This window comes from Ascaphus truei, chromosome 3 (assembly GCF_040206685.1).
Source record: "Ascaphus truei isolate aAscTru1 chromosome 3, aAscTru1.hap1, whole genome shotgun sequence".
Taxonomy (NCBI): Eukaryota; Metazoa; Chordata; class Amphibia; order Anura; family Ascaphidae; genus Ascaphus; species Ascaphus truei.
The window spans coordinates 63,022,288-63,041,191 of NC_134485.1; the positions used below are offsets into that span (position 1 = coordinate 63,022,288).

General features: G+C 40.9%; 1 protein-coding gene across 2 annotated transcripts; it reads right to left on the minus strand.

The window, feature by feature from the left end:
- Positions 1-228: 228 nt before the first annotated feature.
- On the minus strand, positions 229-18,904 carry SPATA22 (spermatogenesis associated 22). Of its 2 annotated transcripts, XM_075594135.1 has the most exons (8): positions 18,720-18,904; positions 11,265-11,402; positions 10,903-10,963; positions 8,261-8,332; positions 6,747-7,083; positions 3,913-4,042; positions 2,855-2,952; positions 229-881 (listed from the first exon to the last, which is right to left on the minus strand). In XM_075594135.1, exons 1-8 carry the CDS (start codon positions 18,760-18,762, stop codon positions 690-692), a joined length of 1,071 nt encoding a protein of 356 aa, XP_075450250.1. In that variant the 5' UTR covers positions 18,763-18,904; the 3' UTR covers positions 229-689. The 2 variants fall into 2 exon arrangements, with proteins under 2 accessions (XP_075450250.1, XP_075450251.1); XM_075594136.1 differs by lacking the exon at positions 18,720-18,904 and having other exon boundaries at positions 10,907-10,963; positions 11,265-11,407.

Below are 18,904 nucleotides of genomic sequence, written 5' to 3' on the forward strand. Positions count from 1 at the left end.
CGGCTCAGTTCCAGAGACCCTCCCGCTCCCCACCAAGTAAAAACAATGTCCATAGTGACTCAGAGGGCAACAACATGTACAGAACCATCTGGCAAATAAGCTCTCCTTTTGAACGTATCTCAGATATTCTCTACATTGGCTGTTACAATAATTAACAGCAAGCCTAACTTTTCTATAAAACAAGACAATATATTGTTCAGGGGGAAAAAATAATCAAATCTGACAATGTTTTGAAATACTGATAATATTTAATTGTTAAGATATTGGTACTGAACAGAAAAAAGTATTCATATTTTCTAAAAGGTATTAAATTCCAGATTTGCACAAGAGTATTAAATACCCGGCCGGCAAGCCAGCATTGAGAAAGTATTGGTATCATTGGGGCACTGTTTTTGTCCACTACTTGTGATTTGCCACTAGAGGAACTCTCGTTCCATTAAGCGATAATATGGATTGTTAGAACTGTCCATGTCTGGCTTGCTTTGTCTTTTGTAGTTAACTACATAAACATTTACATTATGCAAATATTCACTTAATCTATGACACTACATATCTATCATAACATTTGGCTGTTTGACAGTGCTACAAATTGGTGGCTCTACAGAAAAGCAATAAGGAGGGCAAGATTTATTTCCTAACGATATATATATAAAAAAAAATGTAGATCAAACGAATATTCCTCAAAAACACTAAACTTCATTCATTGTCTTTTCATATTGCTGCATCTCATCATTAGCAGCTGAGATGAATTCCTGGAAAGTTTGTTGCTCTCCAACAGAAGCAGGTCTCACAGAAACACATTTAAACAGGTTTCTTTTTTTGTCATAGTTTCCCATTGACCTGTGAACTCGGCCTCTTATTAGTCGTGGGAGATCCCGATCCTAAACATAAAAATTATGTGCATATAAACATTTTATTTAGTTAAAAATAAAGCAGTTGGATTTTTTTTTTTTTACATCTTTGAATATTTAATTACTCAAGATGTTCATGTTTTTACTTGTGTACAGGCATACCCCGGTTTAAGGACACTCACTTTAAGTACATTCGCGAGTAAGGACATATTTTCAATAGCACCATACCCGTGTCCGTACACTCGCTTCGCGAGTACGGACACTTATTCTGCCCTACAGACCGCCGTAGTAGTGACGCGCTGATTCCCCTCGCCCAGCAGGCAAAAGGCAGCTCGCGCATGCGCCTGTCAGCACGTCCTGAACATAATACCGGCTCCCTACCTGTACCGAAGCATTGATAAGTGGGAAAAGGTAGCGCTTCACTTTAAGTACATTTTCGCTTTACATACATGCTCTGGACCCATTGCGTAGGTTAATGCGGGGTATGCCTGTAGTTATTTGTGAATGTTTATACAAATCATTTTTGTTTCAAATATAATACAATTTTTTTTTCCCTACTATCAATGCTCTCTAGTTTAGGCAATCATAAAAAAAATGTATATCCTTAAGAAAGGATACAAATATTAGTGGCAAATCTTAGTATATTAGTGGCAAAAATATACTGAATGTATAATGAAAGGTTACTAATTTATTGTCACATCTTCTGCTTACCTTGCACCTACAACCTTCCCCATCACTGCCCCCAGCCCATCGTATACACCTACAGAGACGCTAACAATGGTGGTCTAACACTGCGTTGCACTTCACTTACTCCCCTACTCCTCTATAAGGCTAGGTCCCCGGTGGAGAATGCCAGTAATTACATTAAATCAATGTAGCTGCCTAGTCTGCCACACTTTCTCAGGCCAATAGCATAATCTCCAATATTTCTCAGATGAAAACAAGTACACGTCTCTATTAAGTAACCAGAATAACTACTTATTATGTGACATTAAAGCAGAAGGTCCCCTCAAAGTACTAAACTGGACATTTTGCTCTTCTCTAAAGTTAACTACTTTTCTGTTGCAGCATAAACATGTTTTTATTTTTTTATTATTTCTTGTACAGAAACAAAGATGACTGCCATTTACGCACACAAGTAAAGAATGTGGCCAATTTTCATTACAAAATCTTATAAGCTTCATCATACAAGCTTCATCCTTTCAAATTCTAGAAAGGGGAAAAGACAACATTGTGAAGAGTTGTTAAAAGCCTGCAAGCTTTTAAATAGCATAGAAATAAAAGAAACTGATTAGTGTAGAAACAAAGATTATATATGTATAGACACACACACACACACACACACACACACACACACACACACACACACACACACACACACACACACACACACACACACACACACACACACACACACACACACACACACATCCTCACAAACTCTTAATGACCAAGTACATAGCAGTGAAAAAAACACAAATAGTAGGATAAAAATAGCAGGTACTGCTCCTGAAAAATGATGAAAATAGAGGAAGCTCTAATTCATGCCTGCTCCTTGGTGCTCCAGAATTGGGATCACTAAACTTTCTTCACTCTGGGGATGCAGTGCAGGGATAGACTATAGGCAGAGGCTTCCAACCATGTGCCTGCACGCTGTGTATTATTACAGGGGGTGGCACAGCCAATTACAATGCAGGAAGAAAGTAAAGAGCAAAAAATGTGAAGGGCCCCACGGATGAATGAAAACCGGTACAAGCAGCTACACTGCTTGGAGGCCGGTACATCCAGTGGAAAACCGGGACAAATTGGTACAGCTGGCGGGGGGCGGTCTGCAATAGGAAATCGCAATAACATTGTCATGTACCAATGTGGCTTCATATTAGTTGACCCCGGAGGCATCTTGATTTTTACTTTCACTTTAGTAACAACTACTGTAGAAAGTTACATTGCTGCTTTTAAGTTAAGTTAAACAATAATAAAACTTAGGTGTGAAAAGTACATACAATTTCATAGAATACACAGGGTACGTTGTTCTTGCCATCACGCAAAAGAAATATCTTTGACCCATTATCACCAGATGTAACGGCTGAATCAAGAGTGGCTAAAAAATACAAATGTAAAACAGATTAAAAAAATAACACACTAAAATAAATGTTTTCAATTCCTGGCTAAATATCACAGTAGCAATTGGAGAATAGTGGAAATCATGAAAATCACATTAACATGAATGTCAAATTAAAACAATTATATGTACAATTTTGATTTAGGGTTTATTTTAGATCAGAATATTTTGCCTCATTCTATTTATCCAATTTAACATCAGAAGTAGAGCTTGCCCAGTAGAATGCATTCATATCCAAAAAATTTTTATGTTTTACACTTAAATGTTTATACTTCAAAACTGTAATAATTTACAACTAGGCCCCAAAAATATAAATAGGGCACCACTTCAACATCAGACATGCTTCTTTTCTATTCTTCTTTTGAAGCTTCTTGAACATTCATTCAGAATGCACATACAACCAAACCAGAAGCTATCAGAGCTCATGCATGCGCAGACTGCTACTGTGTTAATAGCTTACACAAGGGGTGAACAAACTTTTTAAGTCGAGCCCCTCTTTTCATCTGTGATATTAGTCGGGCCCCCCTGCCTGATGTAATCCAAATCACATGAAAAATACGTTATTAAAAGTACAATATAAATGTGAATACAATTATGAAAAAAATTGCATTTTTCAACATTTTTAAAACTGCAAAACATGACAAATGTTATTGTTTTTTTAACATTTTATATAACTCAGTGTAATAGTATAACACTGACTGCAATTTTTCTCTTACTCCCCCTCCTCATCTCCCCCACATCTCTCATCCCATTTCCGTCTATCTCCCCATCTTTCATTCCCGCTCAGTAGTATTCAGCTGTTTACCATCTACAAGAAAACTGAGGTATTGTTTAGAATACCTAGAATACCTGTGAGATGTGTTTTATACCAGAAGTAACTAGTGAATGCAATTGCAATACCTGTGCAGCCATTTGCTTACCTTGTCAGACCATACATACCTAACACTTCAAACAATAATGCAATTTTATCTGTGTATTGACTCCAGTGTTTCATGCTGTCGATGGACGCAGGTATGATGCGTAAGGAATTTCCCTTTTCTTTGAATGTCACTTGATATATGGGAACTTTCTTTATTAAAGTGACAGAAAATCATGTTAGTAGTCTTATTAGTGATTTCAAAGATATCAATACATTTTTTTAACTCCTTAGCATCACACAATGTAGTTCCAAAAACAGACAACGAATAATCAGAATTTGTAAATAAACAAAAATACAGTAACAACTTTAATAAAAAATAGAGTACAAAATGCTCAACATCTTGGTCGGCTCCTGATATCTCAGGGATTTTGTGGTCATTTTTTAATTACACTGTGTGTCATGATAATATCATGAGATATTATGTATTTTAATCCATATGGTGCTTCCGGGGTTAATGTGATTGGAGTTTTATTTTAAAAATACCATATGTTGGGGTTGTAACAGGTCAGGACTTTTTCCAGGTTTGTCTTCATAGGATTGGCGGTGCCTATTCTGTATCGTCCACTAAGTGTGCCAGATGGGTTGCAGGTTGTTGATATAGTCTCGAGATAAGGGCAGTTGTCTTGCCAGAGGTGGGAATAAAATATGGCCCGTGTGACAACTTTATAAACAGGATCTTTTTCAAGCTAGCTTAAAAAGGCATTCTCTGGCGGGTTCTACATGGTTTGGGGTGTGTGGCTAAGTATTAAACCAGAGTGTTTATTAAAAATGAAACTATCATGTGATGTCATCTCCTCTGCATAATAAGTTACAAATCTGTAATCGTGTCACAGAATGGGATGTTCTGACATCACAAACTGCATGTTCAACAGCTCCTGGGGAACAGATATTCATTTGTCGCTCAGGTTTAGTAGTAAAACGGTCATACTTAGTCTTGCGCGTCCACCATGAGCACCTGAATGTATTGATGTGACTCACTTGTGTGTAAGTGTTACAGAAATGAAATGCTTAGTGTGTATTTACTGAGGCAAAGTTTTAAAATGCCGGTTTGAAAAGTTTTTTTTTACTCTGTGGTAAAACTGTTAATCTCACAGACGATTTACGTCGGGGGGGTGGGCTTATGTGGTTTCCATGGGAAAAAAAAGAACATTTAAGTCTGGGCAATGTATTAGATTTTAAGATTTCAACAGAGGTGTGTTTGGACCAAACACGTACTATCTCCTGTTCCTGAACCAGTGACCTCTCTGGAAAATACCTATGGTATGGTAATAGGGTTTTCTGTTTATATCTATCCTTTTTATTTTGAGAAACTGTTCTGCATTTATTGTAATTGTATGTTCTTGTCATCTATGCATTGTATTTTTAGATATATCAAAAACATTTAATAAGTGATGCTTTGGGCTATGAATAAACTGTTGCACGCTCTGGAGAGAGTATATACATTTTCGGACACATTTTTATCCAACAGATTTTTTGTGTTAAAGCTGCAGTTCAAGCAATATCCTACTTATGTTTTTTTTTTAATAAATCAGTTTTGTACTATGAGAAAATACTTGTGGCATTTATTTTTTTAAGACAATGTTAATGTATTCTAATGTAGCAAGCACTTTTGTTTCTATAGAAACCATTTACAAAGTCGCACTCCCTTTCTCTTCTGAGACAGGATTTGGCTCGAGCCCTGCCTTCTCTCTAGCAGTGTACCAATTATATCTAGTAACTGCTTGGTCACATGATCTTCCACACAGAACTTTGCATCTTGGGTACTCTTGTGCAGCCCTAACAGTGAATTAAATAGCCCCTGATTCAGTGATCGATTACAGGAGAACCGATCGATCGGCAACTTAGCTAATCACTTGTTAGTGTGCAGATTGTATTGATGCACATATCGAATGGAATTTTTTTATTTTTTAAACGGCAGCTTAAACTGCAGCTTTAAGTGCATTTTTTTTCTATTATAAACAGGGACCTGAGACCCTAGCAAAGGATCTCGGGTGGTGGCTTCGTAAAGATGACTGCAATTGAGTAAGTGGTTACTATTAACTCATTGGAAGTACCCTGCGCAGGCGAAAGGCAAGTTGGCTACAGTAGCCGTGTGTATTAAACCTGATTGCATATCTAAGTCACGTGCCCACTTGTGTGCTGTTCCTGACAGGTGGTATATTGGGACGGATTTAGGGGAGATGTTAACTAATTTGAAGGACCTTTGCGAAGGTGAAAAGTGGGGCAGCTTGCGGGCTGTGTATTAATCCTTGTCCTTTAGAAGAGATATTGTCCATTTGATGGACCTCTGCAGAGGTGAAGTGGGACCGCTTGCGAGCATTAACCCTTGTCCCCTATGCAGGTCACGTGCTCACAGGTGGGGCGTACGTGACACTGTGTAATGAATCAACTTTAATATTTGTAATTGCGCCAGAAACCTTATAGGGCCTTGCGGATAAGATTATTGTGCACCTCAACATCTCTATTTAATGTTAGTGATATGCTTTTGTACCATATTACAAATTTGGATCTACTAATAAAACAATTTACTTACACTTTTTTTTCACTTAATTTTAAAAGTCTGTGCTGCACTTAAAGGCAATGCTTCATAACAATGCTGTTATCAGACAAATAAAATAGAGCAGCACACCACATTTATTAACAGTTAGCCAATTCATGGAACGTACATTTTGTTACCATTGTGAGTCAGTCATTGCCATTTCATTTACATACTGTATTGTTTGGTGTTTAAAACTTGTACATAATATATCCCCACATGATAAGTAATAGTTCTTTGCAAGTATCTGTTTATGCAAATTAAACTGAAACCAGTTACCCACAATTCACTGGGGGAAAAAAAAAGTACAAATCTTACCTGAACCATTTCTTCTTCAGGCATATCAGTAAATACATTATCTTTACTTATTTTAATGCTATTTTTAAAGGAATATGATGACTTATGATCCTTTGTTCCTGTTGATGTACCATGACATTGTAATGGTCTTTGAAATGTTGTCAAAGATACTTGGTCTGACAATTTGGTTCGCGATTGCATTTGTAAAGAGTGATGTTCATGACTTCTTTGCTGTTTTAAGCCTCCCAAAGTATGCATTTGTTCATAATGACCTTTAGTATCAAAAATTACATCTGTTCTTGAATTTTTATGCATGTTTTCATCTCCTGGCCAGATGTTCTGTTTTTCTCCTGTGGAACTGTAATATTGCTTGATTACTTTTCAAAACCGTCAATTACAAGAGGCACAAACAAATTCAGGATAAAGAAATATCATGTTTAAATTGCTAGAAAAAAAATATGTACAGGCACACCCCGCATTAACGTACGCATGTATGTAAAGTGAAAATGTACTTAAAGTGAAGCACTACCTTTTTCCCACTTATCGATGCATGTACTGTACTGCAATCATCATATACGTACATAACTGATGTAAATAACGCATGTGTAACAGGCTCTATAGTCTCCCCGCTTGCGCACAGCTTCGGTACAGGTAGGAAGCCGGTATTGCTGTTCAGAACGTGCTGACAGGCGCATGCGTGAGCTGCCGTTTGCCTATTGGGCGATATGTCCTTACTCGCGAGTGTACTTAAAGTGAGTGTCCTTAAACTGGGGTATGCCTGTAATGCGACTTTCTTTTCAAAATTCTAACAAGCAGACCTTTTTGCTGGGTTTGCTTAAAACACAAAGAGCTCATTAAGCACTGATGCAGGGTACTGCAGCCCACTCCGGCATCAATTGTAATTTAAATCAATAGTAATTTACGTCAAATCGGGGTGCAATACCCCTCATCGGCGCTTAATGAATACAGTAGTGCAGTAATTCCTGTGCTCGAGGAGATTTTAGTCCTGTTCAACAGCACTGGGACGCAGCTTTATAGCATATTAAAGTAGAATCTTAGGGTGTGATTCACAAAGGTCCGTTGTGGGATAACGTGCCTGATCCAACATTAACAGCTATTGACTATGAATAGTAGTTACCATAATATTGTGTTTGTTAAGCTGCAAAGGATGTTTGTGGATCACCCCCTACAAAGTATTGCGTACTTCTGTTAAAAGTCTTTTATACAAAATTATTAACTCAGACAAATGTTATCATTGTTTACATACAGGAAAGTTTACTTTATTTTTTCAATCTAACAGCTTTTAATGTGAAATGAAAACAGACCTCTTTTACAGAAGTAAAATAGAGGGAACACAAAGGAGCCAATTCTATATGTGCTGAAGCGGCCGATCGCGCCGTTTTCAGCCGCAATTCCCTATTAAACTCAATGGGCGATGTCGGCTGAAAGCGTCCATATGTAATCAGCCCCTAAATGTATTAAAGGGTTGGGGATCAATCCAATACACGAAGTAAAAAGCTTGAAATGTTCCTTACATTGCATTACAACCAGTTGTTTGGGGTTTATACTGTTGATTTACCAGGTGATGCGACACAGGATGTGATAGCCTAGGTAAACATTTTTTTACAAAAATAAGTATTACATAAGACATTAATAAAGTTTTTTAAACAAATAAAGTGATTTGAAATATGCCTTGAACCATTTATAACTATTTTTATGAATATATATTTGTTGCAAATTCTGTATGTGTTTGAAGAGAGTTTATAGAGTTTGGCTTTTACCTTTCCTTCTGAACAGTAGAAAAGAAACAGGGCAAAGGATTGAGAGTGCATGAAAAAAATAAAGACCACAGCCAGCAATGAAGGTAAGAAAAGGAGGATGTATGCAGAGATTTGTGGAACCTATGTAATACCCACAAATTATTATGAAACAGGACACTACCAGACAAACACAACAAATATGCTTACAGTTATGAGCAGACCATGGCTTCACTGCAACAGCATCACAATGAGTAACCTACGATTATCGTTGAGTCCGCTTGGAAGTTGGTCTTTCACTGTAATGCTGTGGGGACTGTTGCTCTGAACCCCCGGCCAGCTCATGCATGTTTACCACATTGATTTGGCTGGATGTCTGTATTTGCCAGTGACTACACTGCAATTATATCTACCTTTAAAGATTCTGCTTTTCTAAAATCTTTAGATTCATATTTTTTTAGTGTTACAGTTGTCTTAATACTTTGTGTATATACAGTATGGTGCTAGCGGGGCCATTCACATAGCAGAGCACCTGTTTCAAGGTTGTTGCATAATATCAATTAGCTTCACTGCTCAACAGGAAATATAGTAAATGTATATCACTTTATTAGTTCCACATTGCAAACATATGGAAAACATTTGCCATACAACATGGGAGATGGGAAACATGGTAAAAAAATATATAACTTTATCAGTTCCACATTGAAACAAGTTGTGTGTGCTGAGCACGCGCATTTTAAGTGAAACTTATTTGTCTTTAGTCACAGATACTGTATTTGTGATGGTGATATTTATAATTAAAATTCAAAACCCAATGTCAAGAAGTTTGACTTAGAGTGTGCGTGCTCGACACAAAACTCTGTTTGAGCTATTTGCACTTATATAGTTATACTGTCTCTTGGTGTTTATGTGCGTGTGTGCGTTTCTGTGTGTGTGTGTGCGTCTCTGGTGCCTGTGTGTGCGTATGTGTGCATGCCTCTGTGTGTGTGTCTGCCTCTGTGTGTGTGTGTACCTGCCTCTGTGTGTGTGTGTGTGTGTGTCTGCCTGTGTGTCTGCCTCTCTTTGTGCGTGTCTGTCTGTGTGTGCGTGCCTGGGTAGGTGCCACTGTCTCCCAAGCGCCGTGTCTGGTCCCCACTGCACATGTGTGCCGAGTCCAGCCGCCACTGCGCATGTGCGCCAGAGTCCAGTTGCCACTGCGCATGTGAGGCGAGACCCGGCAGTGTTTTTTTGCACATGCGCGATGGTAACACGCGACGGGCGTGAGCAAAGGTGCGCATTAGTACCGTGACATCACTCATGTTGCGGTTTTTCCTTACAATGCAAGGATTTTTACCCATGAAAACCCTGTAGGCGCCAGCAAAGAAGTTTTACTTCAAAAATATGCACAACAAACTTTTTCAAAGATATTTTTAATGTGGATCTAATAAAGTGATTTTTTTTTACTGTTTCCTAGATAGCTGTGGAGTTTCCTTAGTAAACTATTCTTGCTGCAATCCCACATAGATGGACAGAAAACAACCTTCTGCAAAGAATTTAACATTTGGCTTTCCTAAACCACTCCAATCATGCTACTTGCAAGTGTTGCCGTTTATTTATTTTTTAAAGTTTAAATTTTTAGAGGCCTCTGAATGCAGAGATGTTTGTCCATCAAATGTTTTCTTTAGCTTTATCCCACGCTGTACTTCCTAGAGAATCAATAAAGATTAGGGGAGGAGGAGATCACTTGCTGAACAAAGTGACATCAGAATAAAGGGACCAGCCAGAGGAAAGTATTACCCTCCCAAATCTCAGCTCCCCATATTTACAATCTAACTTTAAAAATTATTTTAAAATACTTGTAGGCGTCAGATTTGTGTTAAACGGCATAAATCACCCAGATGTAACCCTTAAACATGTTACTGCTATTTGTACATTGTGATCCTAGGAGGGATTGTCCTTTTAATCTGCTGTTTATGTCTTTACTCTGTTTGCAATGAGCATCGAGGACGCTTCTAGGGCCGCGGTACCAGTGTGCACTGTAGCATGCGCACGTGCACAGAGCTTCACCGCGATCTGGGAGAAGCAGGAGATTGCGACGGGGGCATGGCTGGGGTTTTCCAGGGGCGTGGCCATGACCTCACGCGGCTGGTTCGCCCTCATTGTTGGAACCGCCGTGGCCACCCCTCCGTCGCAAATTGTAAATACAATTGGAATGTCTTTGGAAAAACTTATCGTACAGCTCGGCTGCACATTCCGCGCGAAGGTACATACTGGGCCCAGCCCCATTGAGGGGCGGTGCTTGTTTGCGCAGTGCACGCCGAGGCGTGCATTGTAGAAGGCACAGGGACCGCGGCCTGGGTCTCGGACGATAAATTTCTAGGGGATGTATATATGTTTCTACTTAGAATAAAAAGCATAAAACAATGTGCTGCGCCACTTACCCACCGTCCATCCCTTTTCCTGGGTAATTTGGTTGGGGAATTCTGCTTTCCCATACTAAATCTAAAAACAAGATATGTTGGGGGTGAGGAAACAGTATCATCTCTTCTCCAGTACATGTGTTTTCTTGTACAAGTCACTATTTATTTAAAAATGAATAAACTTAAGTAGATAAACTACTTGAAATTTGGAAAAATCATCAGTGTAACCCACCTAATGTTGGAATCCTGCAATAAATTATCTGACTTCCCCACTCCTGCTACTGTTTCCAGAAGGAAAACTGGCATCTATACTTATGCAATGAAATTCACTTTGCATAAATTGCTCTTGATTTTTTTTCTACAAAAATCCTCACAAAACTTACCTGTTGACATGGCAGAAAAATCAAAACTTTCAGGAACCAGATTAATACCACTCGTACTCGGCTCATTTCTCTGAGGAATTGATGTTAGTGGCTGCCTATTTCTTTTTTTCGGGTTGAAGAGCGGCACAGGAAGGTAACCTGTATGTGAAACAATAGCACTTCCAGTAGCATGGAATACAATTACTTCAATATGAATTTGGTCAGCCAGACCCTCCCTGCACCTGGTACATACAAATAACCATTAGTAGTGTAGTTATTGTACTTGTGCTGGTTGGAGCAATCCCCATGGAAATCAAATAACTTGCATCTTAAATTATCTGTGTAATAGGTACAGCTATTCTTATAGGAGTCAATAACATGCAAGATGTTTCGGATTTAAGAACACATTTTCAGAGACTGGAAAAATTATTGACAAACAATAAAGATTTGGTGGGATATTATCACCTTGGAAAACTAAATCAAATTAAAAAAGAATACAAGGGGCATGAGGGTGAAAAAAACACCAACATTTGGCTTCCAGAAAGCTAATTTTGAGCAACAATGGATAACAAACATTGAACAACTGTTCCTTTAAGTTGATGGAACTCATCATTCAATAGAAATCAAAGGAAATCTTACAGAAACAAATTAAAGAACTCCAATCCAAACTCCAATCATTCCAGGATCTAGAGGGGTTTAAGGAATTTGACTCCATTTTGGCAAATACTATTGAAGAAATAGAAAAAGACATAATGGGCAAAAAGCAGAACAAATTTGATAGAGACCGTGCCGACTAAGAAAAAAAGCAGGTATACAACTGGCAAAGACTGAATCTGGACCAGGAACCATCTTTTAAAGGGTCTACAAGATACCACATACAGATCAACACCACGCAAATCAATTCTTAAAAGTAAATTAGTTGATTATCAAAGTGGGGATTCGGATATATCTGATGTGGAGGGCACTTCACACTCGGTCTCCTTTGTCAATCCAGATGACCATCCAGGATATCACTCAAGAGGGACATTGAATGTCAGTGGAAAGGATGCACATACTTCGGGAGGACAGTGTCACGCTGTGCCCACCACAAACTAGACGAGACACTCATTACTGAGGTGGGAATAGAGTAAACACCACCGACAGGTACGGGAATCTGATCTGGAGGGTGCGTAGTGGCTCGCGCCGGGTCAGGAGCAGGGAGGGTAGAGGAGTAGTGAATACTTGCCGAGTTGAGGGTAATAGAAGTACGAAACGTTGGAGGTACTAGTTGCTGGGGTCGGTGCTGGAGAAGGTACAATAGTCAAGGTCCGAAAGCCGAGCTCAGGTTGGAGAGTTGCGGAGGGTCGAGGATAGCCACGGTCGGGGTTCCAGAGAGGCGGTCGTCCAAAGGCAAGCCAAGGTCGGTACACGGGAGATCAAACAAGACAAGGAAGGATATCTAGGAGACAAGAGAGGTAAGCACAGGAACAGGAAGCTTATGCTCAGCCAATGTGCCAGTGGCACTGCTGAGCCTAAATAGGTAAGACAGCCCAATAGGAGCAAGAGGCGGAACCGGGGCGTGTTCGTGCGGAGCCTGTGATAGGCTATGGTAAGGAAGCCAGGTGAGAGTGTTGAGGCAATCAGTGCCTGCTGCCACAGAGCTTGGGTGCGTGGCACACGTCACGCGCGTGTGCGCCGCGCACAGGGAGTGTGCGCCGTGATCCGGAGGCGGGAACTCCCGCTGTGACCCCAGCCCACATGCGCCCACGCGAGGACGCCTTCCGGCGCGAGGAGCCACACGCATGCGCGGAAGAAGCGGGAGTGCACGTGAGAGAGCGCGAGTGCTGGGCTCCATCAGCGGCCGTCAGGGCAGGTAGGGGAGTAGTGCGCCTGCGTGAAAAGGTGCGTGGCACCTGGCTCCTGACAGTACCCCCCCCCTTCAGGAGCGACCTCCGGGCGACTCCGGTAAGGTTTGAGGGGAACTTCTGGTGGAACCTCTTGAGAAGGACAGGAGCATGGATGTGATGATGAGGGATCCAGGATCGTTCCTCAGGTCCGTATTCCTTCCAGTGAACACGGTATTATGTAGAGTTCTTCTGGAAATTCTGGAATCAATAATGGACTGAACCTCGTATTCTTGTTGACCGTGTATGAGTTGCGGGATTGGAGCGGAGGATGAAGGATCTGGGAAACGGGTACTCTGAAATGCAGGTTTGAGGAGAGATACGTGGAAGACCGAGGGAATCTTCATCGCGGGTGGAAGTTGTAGGCGGAAAGCTACTGGATTGATCTTCTCCAGAATGGGGTAGGGCCCCAGGGATCTGGGTGCTAGCTTGAGGGTAGGCACTTTGAGTCAAATGTTCTTCAAAGAAAGCCATACCTTGTCCCCAGGTTTAAATTCAGGAGTCCCACGGCGGTGGCGATCGGCCTGACGTTTCTGTCTAGAGATGGCCGTCTTAAGGTTCTCCTGGATTCCTCTCCAGGATCTTTGTAAGGACAAGATCCGTTCATCAGCCGCTGGAACATCGGAGGGTGAGGTGTCAATGGGGAGTCGGGATGGATGGAACCCAAAGTTGATGAAGAATGGTGAATTTTGAGTGGATTCATTCCGTAGGGAATTGTGAGCAAATTCAACCCAGGGCAGGAGGTCCACCCAATTGTCCTATGTATCCGCAATGAAACAGCGTAGGTACTGCTCCAGCGTCTGGTTGGTTCTCTCCGGTTGCCATTATACTGTGGGTGATACCCAGAGGAAAAATGAAGGGAGATGCCTAGTCTTTGGGAAAACGCACACCAGAATTTGGAAATAAATTGGGGACCCCGATCAGACACGATGGTTAATGGAACATCATGAAGGCGAAAGACCTCTTGGATAAAAATATTAGCAAGGGAAGAAGAGTTCGGTAAACCTGTTCCAGATTCTTCCCCCAGAGATACTTTATGCACATTTAGAGATTTCTGTTTACTCATGGATATGGGGGAACTCTGGGATGATCCCTCCCAGACTTCACCCATCCCTGCATTTAGTGAATGTAGTTCTAAACTGAAAAGAAAATCTATTTTCTATCCCACACATGTTAAGGTTCATTTCCTAAGAATGTTCGAGAACCTGGTAATTAGAGATCTACGTTTGCTAGCGCATGGTTATTCTTTTTCTTATATTAATCAGAACAACCTAAAAAAAAGATGAACTAATAGCTATGAAATTTCTACAAGAGAATACTGCAATAGTTATCTAGAATGGGGATAAGGGAGGTGTGATGGTGGTTCAGAGTAGGACTGACTATCTCAAGGAGGTGTTACGCCAACTTTGTGATGTGTCTTCCTACTCTGAACTACCATCAGACCCCACTAATGAATTTGTAAAAAAAAATTATGGATCTCATTGACTTAGATTCTGAATTTAAGATTTTGTCAAATGAGATTAGGTTTTTGGTTAACCCTCATCCTGTTATCCCGATCTTCCACCATCTCCCAAAGATCCATAAGACGTTGGTCGACCCTCCGGCTGGCCAATTGTCTCTAGTATTGTATCTTTGGGAGATGGTCTCTTCCGTTATGTTAACAGTTTTTTGCAACCCTATGTTAGGAATCTTCCTTCTTTTATTTTGGACTCAGGAGACCCACTAGCCCAACTTGGGAGTGTCCGTAGGGAAAAACAATATATCTGGGTCACGCTTGACGTGACGTCCCTTTATTCAATTATTCGTCATGACCTGGGGTTGACAGCTGTCCGCCACTTTATAGAGGGTCCAGATAGTTCACTTTTACACACGGTGTGTATTCTTGATGCAATCTCATTTCTACATAGTCACAATTACTTTTTGTTTGATCATAAATTTTATTTACAATTACAAGGCACTGCAATGGGAACAAGTTTTCCCCCCTCCTATGCAAATGTATTTATGGGGTGGTGGGAATCTGAGTTTATTTTTGGTAGCACTAATCACTTTAGAGACAATATTATTTTCTATAAAAGATTTATAGACGACTTAGGGCCTCATGCAGAGAGCAGCGCTATTTGCAATCTCGCCATTTTCCGGAGAAAATCACGCTAAAAACAGCTGAAAATGGCGAGTTAGGAAAAAAGCGCCATTTTTTTTTCTATTTGAAAATCTCGCCGCGCGGCTGGCGAGAAACTACATCTCGCCAGTCTGAAAAATATCCGAATTCAGAAAGGCGCGCTCGCCATCTAGCGGCTGTTTTTGGCGCGATTTTCTCCACCAACTAAAGTTGGCAAGAAGCAGGAGCTCGCCGGCTATAGGGAAACAAAAAAAAAATGCGCGATTTTTTTTTTCCCTTTCAGCTGCGCGCATCTCCTCATTTACAATTCTCCACATGCAGTAATGCTAAAAATAGTAGATTTCGCCCATTTCTGCATATGGAGAATAAAACTCTCCATTAAACCTACTTTTTATTCCCCTGTCCAAATTTAAATAGCGCTGCTCTCTGCATGAGGCCCTTAATCATTATTTGGAATGGTGACACTGACACACTGATTTCTTTTATAGATTATATTAATGATAATACGTATAACTTAGTATCCACTTATAATTTTAGTTTTCACCAGATTCACTATCTGGACCTTCTATTGTATATTGATTTATATAAAAACAGTCAGACGGATGTGTTCCGGAAACCTAATTCCAGGAACACATTCCTTAGGTCGGACAGCTGCCACCACCAGGCAGTTATAAGAGGTTTTCCTAAGGCTGCGTCCAATTTAAGTCTGTCCGGCCACGTTGGTGACGTCACCACTCGCAAGCATGAGCGCGGTCCGCGGCACGGGGGACGCAGCCTAAGGGGCAGTTCCTCAGACTGTGGAGAAATTGTTCAACCCAGGAGGTTTTTGAGCTGCAGTCTGAGGAACTAAGTGGTCGCTTCCTGGAAAGGGGGTATAAGATGGAGGATCTTGAAGAAGCCTTCAATGAGGCCACGAAGATAGAAAGGCATACTCTAATACCTGATCAAGACTCAAAAATTGGTCTAAGAAGGGATTTAAGAACAAAAAGGGATACTTTAATTACCAGAAGTGTTCCACTAATTCAACTAACCTGGTAATGGATGATTCCCCTTTATTTGTATTGCGATACAATCGGTGTAGTAACCAGGTTAAAACAATAATACACAAACACTGGAATTTACTTAAAATGGATCATCATTTGTGTAGATTTGTAGTCAGGACCCAAATTTGAGTACAGACAGGCAAAAACTCGTGTAGTTAATACTCCAGATACGACACACATCTGATTTGTGAAGAAGGTATCTTTTCGATGTGGCTCACGTAGGGCTTGCCCATACATGAAACCATCCTCATGTTTCTTCTCCCGCATCCCACACAAGAAATTTCCTGTCAACAGCTTTATAAACTGTAAAAGTGAATATGTGATTTACTTGTTGACGTGCAGATATGGGAGAAGGTATGTGGGGCGGCCGACGAGAGCCCTTAAAGTTAGAGTGCAGGAGCACTAGAGACTTATTAGGAAGAATGACTTGACACACCCGGTGTCCAAAAACTTTGTGGAGTGTGGACAGGGTGGTGAGAAGAATTTTTCATTTATGGGGATAGAGAAAATTTCTATGAACGAGCGAGGTGGGAATAAAATTAATTTATTAGATCGCAGAGAGGCCTTCTGGATCTTTATTTGAGAACTCGTGTTCCAGAGGGCATCAATGTGGAATGGAATTTAAGCCATTTTTTGGGTTAATCAGTTTTATAGATACTAAGGATAATATAAAATTATTCCATAGAATCGATACCCTTTCTAAATACATTTTCTATTTAAGAGTATGTCCTGGATATAAGAATATTGGATATGTATTATCAATATCAACACCCCCCCCCCCCCTTCTTTAGGGAATCTGTTATTAGCTATGTATGCTTAATTCATTTTTGGTCATTATTAATAGCTCATGTGGATAGTGGACTTTAAAGAGAATTTGTTTATTGGGTTCTCTTGCGAAACTGTGATTGCATTCTGCTATAAGAAAATGAGGTACTCTTTTGTGTCATATTTGCTATACTTTATTATATACAAATAAACATTTTTTCTTTCTTTTTTGCAACAGACACAATTAATATATGTTCTATATATACATCGTTATTTTTAATATGCTTGTTTTTCTCGTGTTTTGTTATTGTGCTAGTAAGACTGCAATTTATTTTAGGTCATTTTTAATGATGCTAATGTCAAGATAGTGTTTACTATGCTGTTTGTCCCCTCTTTACTGAGCCTGTCCTCTCCGCTGGGGTCTGAGATGTTTGATGTGGGGTTGGGGGTGCTCGCATGCAGGAGCATAGGAATGCTTAGGCCGAGTCCCCGCTAGCGCTGAGCGGGCGGCGTTTGCGGCAGTTACTTACATATATAGATAAATGTAAGTCCCCGCCCACGCGGTGCGCGCGTGCACACACGCTCAGCCGCGATCGGCGCTTAGGTAAACAAAAAACCTATACTTACCCGCGCGCTCAACTACCCGCAACGCCCCCCACCTCCCCCGCGCGAGCGTACAAGCAGGACACCCGGCGCTCATGCTTGGAGCGCTCCCCAAGCATAAGTGCGCTCAGCACCAGCGGGGACTCAGCCTTATGTGTGCACATGCGCGCCTTTGCGCATTGACGTCGGGACCAGCGGCGAGATGGGGAGGAGACAGCAGCAGTGTGGTTCGCAGCTGATATCCGTGGCGCCGAGCAGCTTAGGCATCTGGCGTCGGGATGAGGTGCACTCGCACGCATGGGGAGCGCATACGTTGCGTCCTGCCGTTCCTGGCGCAAAAAAGGCCACGCTTTTCAGGTTTAAAAGGGGATCAGAGATTATTCCTTGATAAAGTAGCCCGTACAAAACGCATAGGAGAATTGTGTACCTCCTTTTTTGATGGATTTTTCAATAAAATTTTATTTTTTTGGACCCTACTCCCTTGGTTGTGCACTGCCTTTTTTTCTTTTTTCTCTTTCTTTAATAAGGTGCAAGATGCTTGCTACATAGGTACAGTTGAAGAGTATGGTGTCACCCAACACCAAAAGTGACATTGCCCAGGGACATGAGGGAAGGGGAGAGAGGTATGAGGGTAAGGTGAGGAGACAAAGACATGGGGGGGTGGGTAACATGGGGAGGCAGGAGATAGAGGTATGGAGAAGAAACATGGGTAGAGAGCAAACTAGACAGACAAGGATGGTCAAGAGAGAAATATAAAGAAAATGGGGCAATCAGGTTACCTACACTTCTTAAATTACATATATACACACATATATATATATACACACACACATACACACACACATATACACACACACACACACACACACACACACATATATACACATATATTTTGAACTGGTAAATTCCTATACTTCCTAACTATTTTTTAAATCTCTGCAAAAAAAATGTATACAAGATAGTCAGACGGTTTAAAATAACTCACTTCTTTTCTTTCCAAATCCTACTCACTGTTTTTGCTAAACGTTAAACGAGCAGCAGGAGAAACATATTGCGTATTTACCTGGCGCGGCCCGCTTTGAATGATCTGGAAAACTTCTTTTCATTTTCTAACACCCCCGGCTCACACGGCGCTTTCTTCACAAAGTCACACAACTGACAGACACGCGGCGTCTTTTCCCGCCACAATCACGTGCCCGCGGCTCGCGCGCAGGCTGTCTCTCCCTTCAGCGCGCGCCTTCCCCCTCC

Excerpts from the sequence above, each read along its gene's own strand:
- SPATA22 (XM_075594135.1), bottom strand. The coding sequence starts at position 18,762 with ATGAAAAGAAGTTTTCCAGATCATTCAAAGCGGGCCGCGCCAG. Across the intron at positions 7,084-8,260 it reads ACAACTGGTTGTAATGCAAT|TTCCACAGGAGAAAAACAGA; the intron begins GTAAGGAACATT and ends GCAATATTACAG. Across the intron at positions 4,043-6,746 it reads CTGAAGAAGAAATGGTTCAG|AAAGTTCCCATATATCAAGT; the intron begins GTAAGATTTGTA and ends ACTTTAATAAAG.